Source organism: Ylistrum balloti, unplaced genomic scaffold (genome assembly GCF_031769215.1).
Source record: "Ylistrum balloti isolate Yb309-2 unplaced genomic scaffold, AGI_CSIRO_Ybal_v1 Utg370214, whole genome shotgun sequence".
NCBI lineage: Eukaryota > Metazoa > Mollusca > Bivalvia > Pectinida > Pectinidae > Ylistrum > Ylistrum balloti.
This window is the reverse complement of record NW_026782182.1, coordinates 502,952-517,648: the sequence shown is the minus strand read 5'-3', so window position 1 is coordinate 517,648 and position 14,697 is coordinate 502,952. Positions and strand designations below refer to the sequence as shown.

Sequence of the window (14,697 nt, the reverse complement as noted above, 5' to 3'; positions counted from 1 at the left end):
AACACACAGATGCTTATGGACAATCAAAAATTAAGATTTCACAAAAAATTGGTATTTTGATGGCATATATGATGGTTCCATGATGGATGATGTAGCTTTGCACAGCCTATATTTTTTATTGATTTGAGCCCTAAAGGGTGTTGGTCACTATTGATGGGGGTGTTGGAGTATTAGTCAGCTATTCTGGCAACAACCTTAGTTAATCTTGCCATCTTTCTTTGAAACATTACTTCAGCACAGTTTCTTACATCATTTAGGGTACCCAACCCCTAATTATTAAAACGAATTTGCCTTCTAAAACATACAATATTTCAATACTGTGTGAAAATCTTAACATTGTATGTCCAAAGATAATGCAGAATAATATAGTAGATTTCTCAGCAATAATATACACTTTTGAAATGATTGTGTGATCTTTACAAATTACAGGGGCCACCAGGACCCCAAGGACCAAAGGGATTAGATGGGCGACCAGGTCTTCAGGGACCACCAGGACCCAGGGGTCCTGCTGGACTCATTGGCCCCAAAGGACATAACGTAAGTAAACGCTATCTTATTCACCAATAGTTATCATCCTATCATATTCTCCAATATACTGCTGTCTTATTCACCAGTAGGATGTAAGTATACTACTAGCTTATTCACCAGTAGGATGTGAGTATACTACGGTCTTATTCACCAGTAGGATGTAAGTATACTACTAGCTTATTCACCAGTAGGATGTGAGTATACTACTGTCTTATTCACCAGTAGGATGTGAGTATACTACTATCATATTCACCAGTAGGATGTGAGTATACTGCCATCTTATTCACCAATAGGATGTGAGTATACTTCTGTCTTATTCACCAGTAGGATGTGAGTATACTGCTATCTTATTTACCAATGGGATGTGAGTATATTACTATCTTATTCACCAGTAGGATGTGAGTATACTACTATCATATTTACCAATGGGATGTGAGTATATTACTATCTTATTCACCAGTAGGATGTGAGTATACTACTGTCTTATTCACCAGTAGGATGTGAGTATACTGCTATCTTATTCACCAGTAGGATGTGAGTATACTTCTGTCTTATTCACCAATAGGATGTGAGTATATTACTATCTTATTCACCAGTAGGATGTGAGTATACTACTGTCATATTCACCAGTAGGATGTGAGTATACTACTATCTTATTCACCAATGGGATGTGAGTATATTACTATCTTATTCACCAGTAGGATGTGAGTATACTGCTATCTTATTCACAAGTAGGATGTAAGTATACTTCTGTCTTATTCACAAGTAGGATGTAAGTATACTTCTGTCTTATTCACCAATAGGATGTGAGTATACTTCTGTCTTATTCACCAATAGGATGTAAGTATACTGCTATCTTATTCACCAGTAGGATGTAAGTATACTGCTATCTTATTCACCAAGGAGATGTATATCATGTACATGTGTTACAGTGCTTTGATTTTTGTAATCCTTATGAAACAAGATACATTATTTTATGTTAAAACCTCTCCATACATCAGTGTGTTTGAGTAAGATACCTTATTTTATGTTAAAACCTCTCCAGGATATACAGCAGTGTGTTTGAGTAAGATACCTTATTTTATGTTAAAACCTCTCCAGGATATACATCAGTGTGTTTGAGTAAGATACCTTTTTTATGTTAAAACCTCTCCATACATCAGTGTGTTTGAGTAAGATACCTTATTTTATGTTAAAACCTCTCCATACATCAGTGTGTTTGAGTAAGATACCTTATTTTATGTTAAAACCTCTCCAGGATATACATCAGTGTGTTTGAGTAAGATACCTTATTTTATGTTAAAACCTCTCCAGGATATACATCAGTGTGTTTGAGTAAGATACATTATTTTATGTTAAAACCTCTCCAGGATATACATCAGTGTGTTTGAGTAAGATACCTTATTTTATGTTAAAACCTCTCCATACATCAGTGTGTTTGAGTAAGATACATTATTTTATGTTAAAACCTCTCCAGGATATACATCAGTGTGTTTGAGTAAGATACCTTATTTTATGTTAAAACCTCTCCATACATCAGTGTGTTTGAGTAAGATACCTTATTTTATGTTAAAACCTCTCCATACATCAGTGTGTTTGAGTAAGATACCTTATTTTATGTTAAAACCTCTCCAGGATATACATCAGTGTGTTTGAGTAAGATACCTTATTTTATGTTAAAACCTCTCCATACATCAGTGTGTTTGAGTAAGATACCTTATTTTATGTTAAAACCTCTCCATACATCAGTGTGTTTGAGTAAGATACCTTATTTTATGTTAAAACCTCTCCAGAATATACAGCAGTGTGTTTGAGTAAGATACCTTATTTTATGTTAAAACCTCTCCAGGATATACATCAGTGTGTTTGAGTAAGATACCTTATTTTATGTTAAAACCTCTCCAGGATATACATCAGTGTGTTTGAGTAAGATACCTTATTTTATGTTAAAACCTCTCCAGGATATACATCAGTGTGTTTGAGTAAGATACCTTATTTTATGTTAAAACCTCTCCAGGATATACATCAGTGTGTTTGAGTAAGATACCTTATTTTATGTTAAAACCTCTCCAGGATATACATCAGTGTGTTTGAGTAAGATACCTTATTTTATGTTAAAACCTCTCCAGGATATACAGCAGTGTGTTTGAGTAAGATACCTTATTTTATGTTAAAACCTCTCCAGGATATACAGCAGTGTGTTTGAGTAAGATACCTTATTTTATGTTAAAACCTCTCCAGGATATACATCAGTGTGTTTGAGTAAGATACCTTATTTTATGTTAAAACCTCTCCAGGATATACATCAGTGTGTTTGTGTAAAATACCTTATTTTATGTTAAAACCTCTCCAGGATATACATCAGTGTGTTTGAGTAAGATACCTTATTTTATGTTAAAACCTCTCCAGGATATACAGCAGTGTGTTTGAGGAAGATACATTAGTGCAACATTTACATTTTATTTTCGAACTTCAGATTTTTATCTTTCTCTTTTCTATATGGTTAAGTATCATTTGGCAATTTATATTAATCAAATGACTAATGACATTTTATGCTCTAGGGTATGCCAGGAGAGGAAGGTCTGCCAGGCCCTACAGGAGAGGCTGGACTTAAGGTAAAAAGTCTATAACATTTATTTCCTTGTCTTCCATAGTTTGAAAATGTCTGTTATTATTTGGTGTAAGAATACCTGTAGATATTGAATGCTCAAGTAGACACCAAATTTGCCTGTATCTATTCAATCTGCAGATTGATTTTTAAAGAATCCTTCTTTTTAAGAAGATGTGGAATATGGTATATAGATTTTGAGATATTTTGTGATCTTTCACCTCTTCTTGAAAAATAATTTATTCTCTTACAAAAAATGGTAATTGTGATTATCTTTAATAACAGGGTGAGCCAGGACAGGACGGTCCAGAGGGCCAGCGAGGACCAACTGGACCAGTGGTGAGATATTTCATCTACTATTGTCTAACCAGTCAAAAGTGCAAGTGAGCTTGTGATTTTGGTGCAGCATCCTTTTCCCTTTTTCCCTTCAAACAACTTCTTCTCAATATCCAAAATGCAGTAGGTTTGTAGCCTGCTTGGATAAAGGGTTATCAGGTTTCTTAAATTGACAAATAACCTTGACCTATTTTCAGTGTTACAGTTAAATCCATTGAAATATTGAAACAACCTTTCCTCAATAACAAAAAGATCCAGGACTACCAAGTTTGTTCAAATTAATTATCTTTGACTCATGTTCAAGGTCTCATGAGCCAAATATGATTGGATTTTTAAATGACTTTTAACTGATACTGATATCAAGCCTTTTGCATTCTGGGATGAAATACTACTAAGTTTGTTCAAATGAATGACCTTGACTAACTTTCAAGGGTCAGTTGTGTTGAATTTTTTTTAATTTCTCAATAACCAGGAGTCCCAATATTGAGTCTGTAGGATGTTATTATGAAGGGCTACCAAGTTGAAATTAATTACTTTGATACAGAGGTCAAATGTAATACAACCATCAAAGTGGTTTTTTCCAATAAGAAAGGAGTCGAGGGTTACAATATTTTTCTTGTCGCATGCTTTAGAAATAGGCTTTCAAATTTACGTAAATTGACTTGATCCACAAAGTCTTTTATTTAACCTGCAGAAGAGGTAAGCAGTACATTACAGTTGAGCCTCTTTTCATCATAAGTACAAGAATAAGGGGCACAAGTGGGAGATTTTAAAATGGCCTCATTATGATTAGTGAATAGTAGATGAGAAATATGTACATCCCTTGTTTCAAAGCTGAAATAAACAAGTATATGGTGTGTGTTTAATTCTGCTATTTCGGATATTTTCAAATGATATGTTAAGTGGATTCTGATCCAGATTAATTCCCAACAGTAAGTCTAATGTATCCAATGTGGCAGGGTCTCCCAGGAGTACAAGGAGAAGCTGGACTTCCAGGAAGAGGAGGAAAGACGGTTAGTGCTCTTCTATTCTTCAATGTACTATATACAGACAGATCAGAAATTACCATTAAGTGCATTTTTATTGAACAGTATGTGGACATGGTTCTGCTAATCCTAGCAAACAAACAATACGTAACTGTTTCAGTAAAGGCCTGTTATATCTGATTATGAACTTTAGGCCCTGCAATATCTGACTTTTGAAGTTGAGGCCATGCTCTAACTATTGAAGTGCAGGCCCTGCTATATCTAACTATTGAAGTGCAGGCCCTCCTATATCTAACTATTGAAGTGCAGTCCCTGCTATATCTAACTATTGAAGTGCAGTCCCTGCTATATCTAATTATTGAAGTGCAGTCCCTGCTATATCTAGCCATTGAAGTGCAGGCCCTGCTATATCTAACTATTGAAGTGCAGTCCCTGCTATATCTAACTATTGAAGTGCAGGCCCTGCTGTATCTGTCAATTGAAATTCAGGCCTTGCTATACCTGTTTGTGAAGTTGAGGCCTTGCTATATCTAACTACTGAAGTCCCCGGCTTTACTGCTGCAACTGAATTAATATTCAGTTGTTATATATATCAAACTTATAAGATTTAAGTTATATTTGGCTTTATTATTGTAGGGAGAGCAAGGAAACCCTGGTCCTCAAGGAGTACAAGGAGAATTGGGTTCCAAGGGAAATCGTGGTTTGCCTGGTACAACTGGCCCTCGTGGACCATCAGGACCAACAGTGAGTATACAATGTCTAGTACAATCTTGTAATTCATCATCTTCAAGTTACTTGATCTCATTAATAACTAGAAATAAACCTAGTTCCCATAATTATCTTATTGAAGGTTGTCTACTGTTTCTCGTATATTGAATGGGAAAAAAAAATTTCAAAACCCCACCAAAAGTGAGACTAAAGTATTTCTTTGTCTGTTGGTGTTCATGTCGATTTTAAGCAGTTGTGTTCAGCTCATATTATAAGTTAAAGTGTAGCAAGCATTTATGGTACACAGTTCAATAGATGAAAAGAGGGAGATGGCTTAGTTTAAGAGCTAAAATCTTGTTGGCAGATCAATTTTTTATCTGTATATTTGTTGTATATGTCTCTATCAAATATTCTTGAACAACTTGAATCATAAAAAGTATGTTGATTCAGAATGTTTTGATCTAATTTTCAGATAAACATCATAAAATTTTAGTTGATTTTAATGATTTTTAAAATTTGCTGTTTTGAGTTAGGAACTGAAAAGTTGGTGTATGTTTCAGGGTTCACCAGGACCATCTGGTGTACAGGGACCACGAGGATCTCCTGGACCAGTGGTAAGCTGAACAGTTTCCTCTCAGTAGATTCATTGTAAATTCTTATTATTTGGCTTATATCAGTCCTTAATTTCAGATGTGGAGAAAGTATGTAAAGATATGTAACTATATATAATGTGTTTGGGTGTTATTCTTATTGCTAGGGAGAGGCCGGAGCCATGGGACCCCCAGGAATGCCTGGAGAGCTTGGACTTCTGGTGAGTTTTGACCATTTTCACATAGAGGTGACAATAAAAGTAATTGTTGTCTGCATTTAGGAATTTCAACATAATTATTTTTTTTTTCTATTCTTTTTTTTGTCCTCATCAAACATATGGGTATACTTACTTAGCTTATTTAGTTAAAAATAGCTGCTCAATATAAAACAGTGTATGTTACAAAGAACTAAAGGACTACAGAAATATCATACTTGTAGATTTAAAACAATATTGGCAAATGCTCTGGGAAACAGATGGTTTTGTCTTTGGGCAAAAGACTTTACCATTACTGCTCTTAAAGGAATGTGACAGCCTCCTGTATGTTATCAAGGGAGGTAACACCAGAAAATGATCCTTGGTGTTCATGGGGTGATAAACCTAGCAATGAAATAAAACAAAGCATGGGCCTATTTCCAGATATATTTACTGCATTATAGTAAATTCTGATCATGACTCACATTTTCTTATAACAAGAAAAAAGCTGGACTTTAATAAGATTGATAGATATTGTACTCCATTATTAACAATGTTGCTCTCCTTTTGTTAAGGGACCCCCTGGACCTGCAGGAACTAAAGGGGAACAGGGTGAACGTGGAATCAAGGTAGGACAATCTGGCACCTGTATTACAGCTTGTGTTTGAATGGTTGTGTTTAATTCATTCATTACTTTATTATCTTTTTACAAACATGTAATTAGTCATTTGACTATTAATTTAAGAGAAAATATCGCAAATTTATTCTTTATATATAATGGAAGGTCTATTATAGAGATTGTTAAAGATATCTTCAAAATTCTGCTCTTCATAATGGAATAAAATGTATGACTAAGTTAGGGGAGGAATGGCTCCATCAAACAGAAGTTTAAGACTTGGGTAATGGCTAGTTCTGAACCTGCAGAATTCGAAGTCAAGGTCCATTGACATAAATTTGTAATGTTAATTTACAGAGAGGTTATAGATAAGTATGTAAAAGGTTTCTTAATATAAAATATTTTATAAAAAAATATAGGGCCACCCAGGCAGAGTAGGACCACCTGGTGTTGTTGGAGACCCCGGACCTAAGGGAGAGCCTGGTCCAGTCGGACCCCCAGGACCCAAAGGAGACAGAGGAGAAAGGGTAAAGTATTAACGTCATATCATTTGAAGTGGGAATTGGTTAGACTAGAGTTGCATTTAAGACTGAATAAACCACTTGTGATATAACAAGTGATCCCATAGGTATAGAGCCTATATTATTTGCCAAAACTATCAATCATGTGAGAAAAAGAATCTTAAACTTGTTTGAATGTGGTGTATGATTTATGAAACTTAACAACAATTTTTTCATTTAAGCTTCTCAAAGGCTCACTAAAATAAAAAAAACTCTTGGTTTCATTTCTTCAATTTTTTTTTTCGGACCAGTCTGAAAATAGGATAATACATGACTAAGGACCATGGGGAAATTTGAAAAAAAGATCTGTCCAAAACCACATATAAAATGGAAAGTTATGTAACATCATATAAATATTTTACTGTGAAAACTGGGAGAAGTGTAGGTGTTGTTGCAGGTAAAGAAATGTTTCTTCTGGTTTTGTTATTACAGGATTACGATTTCAAGTTTTTACTGTAAACACATAAAAAGCAACTAAATTTAGATTATCATCATTTTAGGGTTACCAAGGTGAGGCTGGATACCAGGGACCAGATGGAGCTCCAGGCCTTCCAGTAAGTACTTGTCAGATCAAAATAATGATACAAGAATTAATGGTTATCATACCATGCATTCTCTTCATGGTATTATCTACTGTGACATAGTATTATCTACTGTTACATGTGGTATTATCTACTGTGACATGGTATTATCTACTGTGACTTGTGGTATTATCTTCTGTGACATGTGGTATTATCTTCTGTGACATGTGGTATTATCTACTGTGACATGTGATATTATCTACTGTGACATGTGGTATTATCTACTGTGACATGTGGTATTATCTACTGTGACATGGTATTATCTACTGTGACATGTGGTATTATCTACTGTGACATGTGGTATTATCTACTGTGACATGGTATTATCTACTGTGACATGTGGTATATCTACTATGACATGAGGTATTATCTACTGTGACATGTGGTATTATCTACTGTGACATGTGGTATTATCTACTGTGACATGGTATTATCTACTGTGACATGTGGTATTATCTACTGTGACATGGTATTATCTACTGTGACATGTGATATTATCTACTATGACATGTGGTATTATCTACTGTGACATGGTATTATCTACTGTGACATGTGGTATATCTACTATGACATGTGGTATTATCTACTGTGACATGTGGTATTATCTACTGTGACATGTGGTATTATCTACTGTGACATGGTATTATCTACTGTGACATGGTATTATCTACTGTGACATGTGGTATATCTACTATGACATGTGGTATTATCTACTGTGACATGTGGTATTATCTACTGTGACATGGTATTATCTACTGTGACATGTGGTATTATCTACTGTGACATGTGGTATTATCTACTGTGACATGGTATTATCTACTGTGACATGGTATTATCTACTGTGACATGTGGTATTATCTACTGTGACATGTGGTATTATCTACTGTGACATGTGGTATTATCTACTGTGACATGTGGTATTATCTACTGTGACATGTGATATTATCTACTGTGACAGGGTATTATCTACTGTGACATGGTATTATCTACTATGACATGGTATTATCTACTGTGACATATGGTATTATCTACTGTGACATGGTATTATCTACTGTGACATGTGGTATTATCTACTGTGACATGGTATTATCTACCCTTGACATGGTATTATATACGGCGTCGTTGTGGTAATGTTTACTATGATGTTAAGTTTTACATATTTTAACTTGTTATATTATCTACTGTGACATGTCTTAGTATTATTTTCTTTAACATTGTATTATATTTTCTACAATTAATCGACTTACATGTTTTGTTATTTATATTTTAGGGACAAGTTGGACCTTCAGGACCAAAAGGAGAACCAGTAAGTGTAAAATCAGAGAAATTCAGCTGTGTTTTATAAAATTTGTTGATAAGTTAGAATAGACATGCATACATGTAATAGTAATGTTATCTTAATCATGTTGAATTAACAATCTGTGCTACTTTTAACAGGGTTTCCCTGGATCCAAAGGAGAGGCTGGACACAGAGTAAGTATGAAATACATGTAAAACCTTGACTGACACTATACCTTTAACAAAATTTCAGTATTGTATGTAGAGTAAGGACTGTTATGGATGAGTCGCATGAAGGTTATATTGAAAATGAAACCCAAAGAAATCCTTGAAATAATCAATAATTCAATATTAATAATAATTCATATTATCAAGCGCCATTGATTTCTCTACCTTCTGTCATGGACTGGATACAGATGGCTCATTTAACATCATTATACTTCTTTATATGTTATGAAGGTGTGACAAAATCTTATCTACACAAATACTTCTGATGTTGATATTTCATTTGCCTGGAATCAGCATAACATTCAACTATATATGCAATAGAAATACCCAAGTGCTTAGACCTGTAATCCAAAATATGTCTGTACTGTTTGGTTACAGGGACCCCCAGGTCCAGCAGGTGCACCAGGAGAGGCACAAGCTTTCCCATCAGAACTTCTTGGAGCTCCAATGACGAAAGCTGGTGCTGGTTTCCGAAAGAGGAGGGCAGCAGGAGCCCCAGGTTTCAATGATCAATTCAGTGAAATGTTGGCAGATATGTCCAAGAATGAGTATGAATTAAAGGAAGGAGTGACCATTGTTGTGGAGCAGATGTTTACACATGTTGATCAGATCAAGGAAGAGTTGGACCGTTTGGTCTATCCAACTGGCAAACAAGGAAATCCAGCCTCGACCTGCAGAGATATCCTTCTCGGACATCCAGACACACAAGATGGTAAAGTCACATGTTTATATTCCAACACTACAATAGTAGAGTCCATCTATGATACTAGGTTAGCCTTAGTCTTTAACCGAAGACCACCAATATTTCAGTATGTAGAACATCAGACTTTACAACTACAGGTGAAGATTTATGTGAGGTGGTTCAATTGTCTCAACCTGAGATGATTTGTATTTCTCAGGAAGCCAAGAACATGGACCATGCTGTGGTATAGTAGTTGTGTCCATATGCAGCATACTTTATACTTCAATTGCACTGGAAAAAATTTGATGGGCCTCCAATGGAATGGTACTCATCATATAGGTTTTGAAATCAAGTCATTTTACAATACTTTGAGAAGTTTAATATTTCTTCAGTTTTCTATTAAAATTAAAATGTCTAAAACATTTTTTTTCAGGCTGGTATTACATTGACCCTAACCAAGGCGCTCCAGATGATGCTCTCTCTGTTTTCTGTAATATGACCGCTGGTGGAGAATCTTGCTTCTACCCGACAGAAACTACCAATACGGTAAGTGAAACTTCCTCATCCAAAACCATCAATACGGTAATAGAAACTTGCCCAACAGAAACCATCAGTACTGTAAGTGTTATTTACCCAAGGAAAAACACAAATACGGTGTACCAGGTCACTGCAGTGAAGAATGTATCATATCAAGTGAAATACAGCAGTATATGCCATTATAGAATACATGAACAGTATATTTGTGACACTTAATTTTCTTCATTTTATTTTAGAGTGATGTTAAATTTTGGAAGAAAGCCAAGAAGGGAAATCAGTTATTCAGTGAAATGAAGAATGGCTATGAGGTAACTTCAATATTTTAACATGTTAAGAAGCTTTCGTATCTTTTGACCAAACTTTAGTCTGTTTGCCTGAGGTTTCTGTTTTTTTGGAAATTAAGTGTTCCTTATCAAAAGTGACTTATTTTCATTATTGTTATTGAAATAAGTTTTTCAGGTAGTCTGGATACTTTAGGAACATCAACTTTATATGTTTAAGCTTTTAACAAATCCTTGTTAAATCTTTTTAAGACAAATGTTTGTAAACGTTGTACCAGAGATATATATAAGAAATCTAAATTGATGAAGATATGGAGAGGCTGAGGTAGAAGCAGGAAATACAAGTCTGTATGTAAACTTTCCTTAGGAATGTGCTCTTGTCTGGTAAAATTCACTGTTGTTGTATTTATCTTCAAATAGTCACTGCTCACAAATAAGCTCCCTTCATTTTCGCAGCATCATCAATTTTAAAATAGCAAGCTGAACATGGTTTATATATAAGTCCTCCTTTAATACTAAACTTTTACATGAGGGGACGGAGCTTATTTGAGGATGAATAGGATATAAACCAATGGTTCTGATTTTGAGTAAGACTGGGAGGTAATGTAATTCCCCATGCTTATTGAGCGATGAATTAGGTAATTAGGAAGAGTAACCAGCCTATCTACACAAACTTTGACTTCTGATGCACTGAATGTTGCAGTTTGAGTACACGATTGGACATCAACAGAAGATGTTAGGTCTGTACAGTTCTACAGCTCATCAGACCTTTACATACCTCTGTCAGAACTCTGTGGGCTGGTACAGCGAAGAGAACACTAATTACAACAATGCTGTTGTCTTTATGGGAAGTGACAATAAACGCATTAACACTGAGAATCTTGCTCCAGAGAATGTCCAAGATGGCTGCAGGGTAAGTGAAACTTTAAAAAATAAGCTTGTGAACTGTAGTTCGAGTGACACTACTCATCTGATTTGTTGAGTTTACAGAATTATAAGCAATTAATTTTTTGCCAAATTTACATTAACTACAAAACTGTTGTCACATCTAACTTTGAAAATTGCACAGTACTTAACAGAGCAGTTCTGTTTAAACAAGTTTTAATTTGTGTGGTTTATATGACCAAAGCCATCAGCATTGGCATTTTTATTGGACATGGTTTAAAAACTTTGTCATTTTGATATTGCAGAACAAGCCTGCAAGCGGCAGCACAGTGTTTGTTGTTGACACAAAGGTAGTAGAGGACTTACCAATAGTAGACTTTACTCCAAAGGACTATGGGGATGCAGGGCAAGGCTTCGGTTACAAGATTGGGCCAGTATGCTTCCGACATATATAAGGACACAACATGCTGGGAAATCATAACATTTCCATTAAAACTATTTCAATAGTCTTTCTGATGAACTTTAACAATGACAATTACTTCCTTAGTCTTTCTGATAAACAATGACATTACAGTTAAGAGCTTTTAAAACTTTGGACTTTATGACATGAACTTTTTGAGAAAAAAAAATATATATACTACAGCAGGAAAAATAAGTGTATGTCATATGACATCATTTTAACTAGGCCATATCTCATAATGACCTTCATCAAGGTCAATCGTCCCATTTTATACATAATACATGTTCTTTCTTAGAATTTCACTTTTCATATTATATATCTCTTAATAGTTGATTTCCATACAATGTATTAGATTAATAAATAATATTTAGACTTTTATACATTTTTAATAAAGAGATTTCATTTTTGCTCAAAGATACACTGTAATCTTTTATCAATCATGACATAATCTGTCTGTACAGTCAGCCATCGTAGGGTCTGACCAATTCTGCTTCTACACCCATCAAAACCTTACATGCTGACAAGTGTTTGACACCTGGATGCAAAGTCACAAATAATGGGGATCCCCTGTCTTTCATACCCTTAAATGTATCGTCACCTTTTCCGTGTTACAAGCTTTCGGATACCAACGCAGCAGTAACACTGGTAAGAAAGAGTTGTTCAGAGCTTATGGCGTATTGCATATCTACCATTGAATGTTAAAATTATAAATGTGAAAAAAACACCTGTTGTAAAGCTTGCATTCAACATGTTGTGACATGGCCAGGAGGTAGATTGATACATATAGTCAACATCATCATCACAGAAGAGATAGAAGTATCGTTAATACGAAGCAGAAATAGACTTGATCTGACGATGGCTGACTACTTGTGAGGTGTTGAATACCCACAGTAAGACAAGCTTTGCCAGCACTGTCTGTGATCTATCTTCAACTTAAGTATCGTTCCCGATACATGTGAATACCGAAGGAGTGTATCTGCCCCGTGTTATGTCAGTGACAAATGTGTCCGTCCTTATTCATTATCTCACTGCATCACTAGTTCTCTCACTACCAAACAGATGTACCTAGACTTTCTGCTAAATAAAACAATTTCTTAAAATATCATTGCTGTTTACTTTTCATTTTGTGATATAATAGTTTACTTTTCAATAGAATTAAAGGAGACTGACAATTTCTACCAGCTAATGAGACTGACAACTTCTATATGTTAAGGGGACTGACAACTTCTATATGCTAAGGGGACTGACAACTTCTATATGTTAAGGGGACTGACAACTTCTATATGTTAAGGGGACTGACAACTTCTATATGTTAAGGGGACTGACAACTTCTATATGTTAAGGGGACTGACAACTTCTATATGTTAAGGGGACTGACAACTTCTATATGTTAAGGGGACTGACAACTTCTATATGTTAAGGGGACTGACAACTTCTATATGTTAAGTTAAGGGGACTGACAACTTCTATATGTTAAGGGGACTGACAACTTCTATATGTTAAGGGGACTGACAACTTCTATATGCTAATGAGACTGAAGGGGACTGACAACTTCTATATGTTAAGGGGACTGACAACTTCTATATGTTAAGGGGACTGACAACTTCTATATGTTAAGGGGACTGACAACTTCTATATGCTAATGAGACTGACAACTTCTATATGTTAAGGGGACTGACAACTTCTATATGCTAAGGGGACTGACAACTTCTATATGTTAAGGGGACTGACGACTTCTATATGTTAAGGGGACTGACAACTTCTATATGCTAAGGAGACTGACGACTTCTATATGTTAAGGGGACTGACAACTTCTATATGTTAAGGGGACTGACAACTTCTATATGTTAAGGGGACTGACAACTTCTATATGTTAAGGGGACTGACAACTTCTATATGTTAAGGGGACTGACAACTTCTATATGCTAAGGAGACTGACGACTTCTACATGCTGTGACTAACACCATCTTATTTTAATTAATGATGTCACTCTTTTCTAGTTTCATGGTCAAAATGTGGATCACAGTGACCTACTTTTAATACATGGCACATTACACATGTTGGTGAACCAATGCCCCCGAGTATTTAGTTCCAGTGATGTAGTATAGGGAATGGGGCCAGACAAACTTTGATGGGACACCACTAGGAACCAAGAGGTTCAATCAAAATTCAGATCCATCCTGTACTTCTCATGAAATATTAAAAAAAGAATGGTATAAAGACAGATGACTGATTGACTGACCACAGATGCAGGGTGATTTGAACAGTCCTAAAACAAAAGTAAAATTTACATACTCCAGATAAAGAACAAGGAGAATAAGATCAGGTGTTCCAGAAGGGTAAGCATCCTCTACATCATCAACAACATCCTCTATGTAATCTAGGTCAATCCAAGTAAAAAATGTCACATTCCATAATGAAAACACAGTAAACATTAAAGGAAGCAACAGGTAAACTAATGAGTAATAACCCTATCAGAACAACTTCATATCAATTAATAAAATAAAACATTTCACTGATAGTAAAACTTCCCCATCATTTTCATCAACCTGCAACTCTTGAAAATCTGTGTTGTGAATTCTTCTGTCAGTTGCCTTTATCTTGCAAGAATCAAAATATTAAGAATAAGGCCTTGAATA

The 14,697-nt window shown here is 35.1% G+C and overlaps 1 protein-coding gene across 1 annotated transcript in view; it reads left to right on the top strand.

Annotated features, from left to right (window-relative positions):
• Window positions 1-13,160, top strand: part of LOC132551773 (collagen alpha-1(I) chain-like) — a 65,984-nt gene extending 52,824 nt beyond the window's left edge. The window contains exons 45-61 of the mRNA XM_060215915.1: window positions 430-537; window positions 3,090-3,143; window positions 3,422-3,475; window positions 4,432-4,485; window positions 5,095-5,202; window positions 5,727-5,780; window positions 5,924-5,977; window positions 6,526-6,579; window positions 6,986-7,093; window positions 7,627-7,680; window positions 8,978-9,013; window positions 9,145-9,180; window positions 9,592-9,925; window positions 10,329-10,441; window positions 10,669-10,740; window positions 11,417-11,626; window positions 11,904-13,160. Coding sequence (XP_060071898.1) covers window positions 430-537; window positions 3,090-3,143; window positions 3,422-3,475; window positions 4,432-4,485; window positions 5,095-5,202; window positions 5,727-5,780; window positions 5,924-5,977; window positions 6,526-6,579; window positions 6,986-7,093; window positions 7,627-7,680; window positions 8,978-9,013; window positions 9,145-9,180; window positions 9,592-9,925; window positions 10,329-10,441; window positions 10,669-10,740; window positions 11,417-11,626; window positions 11,904-12,053 — 1,653 coding nt within the window. The 3' untranslated portion in view covers window positions 12,054-13,160. The remainder of the gene's footprint in view (window positions 1-429; window positions 538-3,089; window positions 3,144-3,421; window positions 3,476-4,431; window positions 4,486-5,094; window positions 5,203-5,726; window positions 5,781-5,923; window positions 5,978-6,525; window positions 6,580-6,985; window positions 7,094-7,626; window positions 7,681-8,977; window positions 9,014-9,144; window positions 9,181-9,591; window positions 9,926-10,328; window positions 10,442-10,668; window positions 10,741-11,416; window positions 11,627-11,903) is intronic.
• The last annotated feature ends 1,537 nt before the right edge of the window (window positions 13,161-14,697 follow it).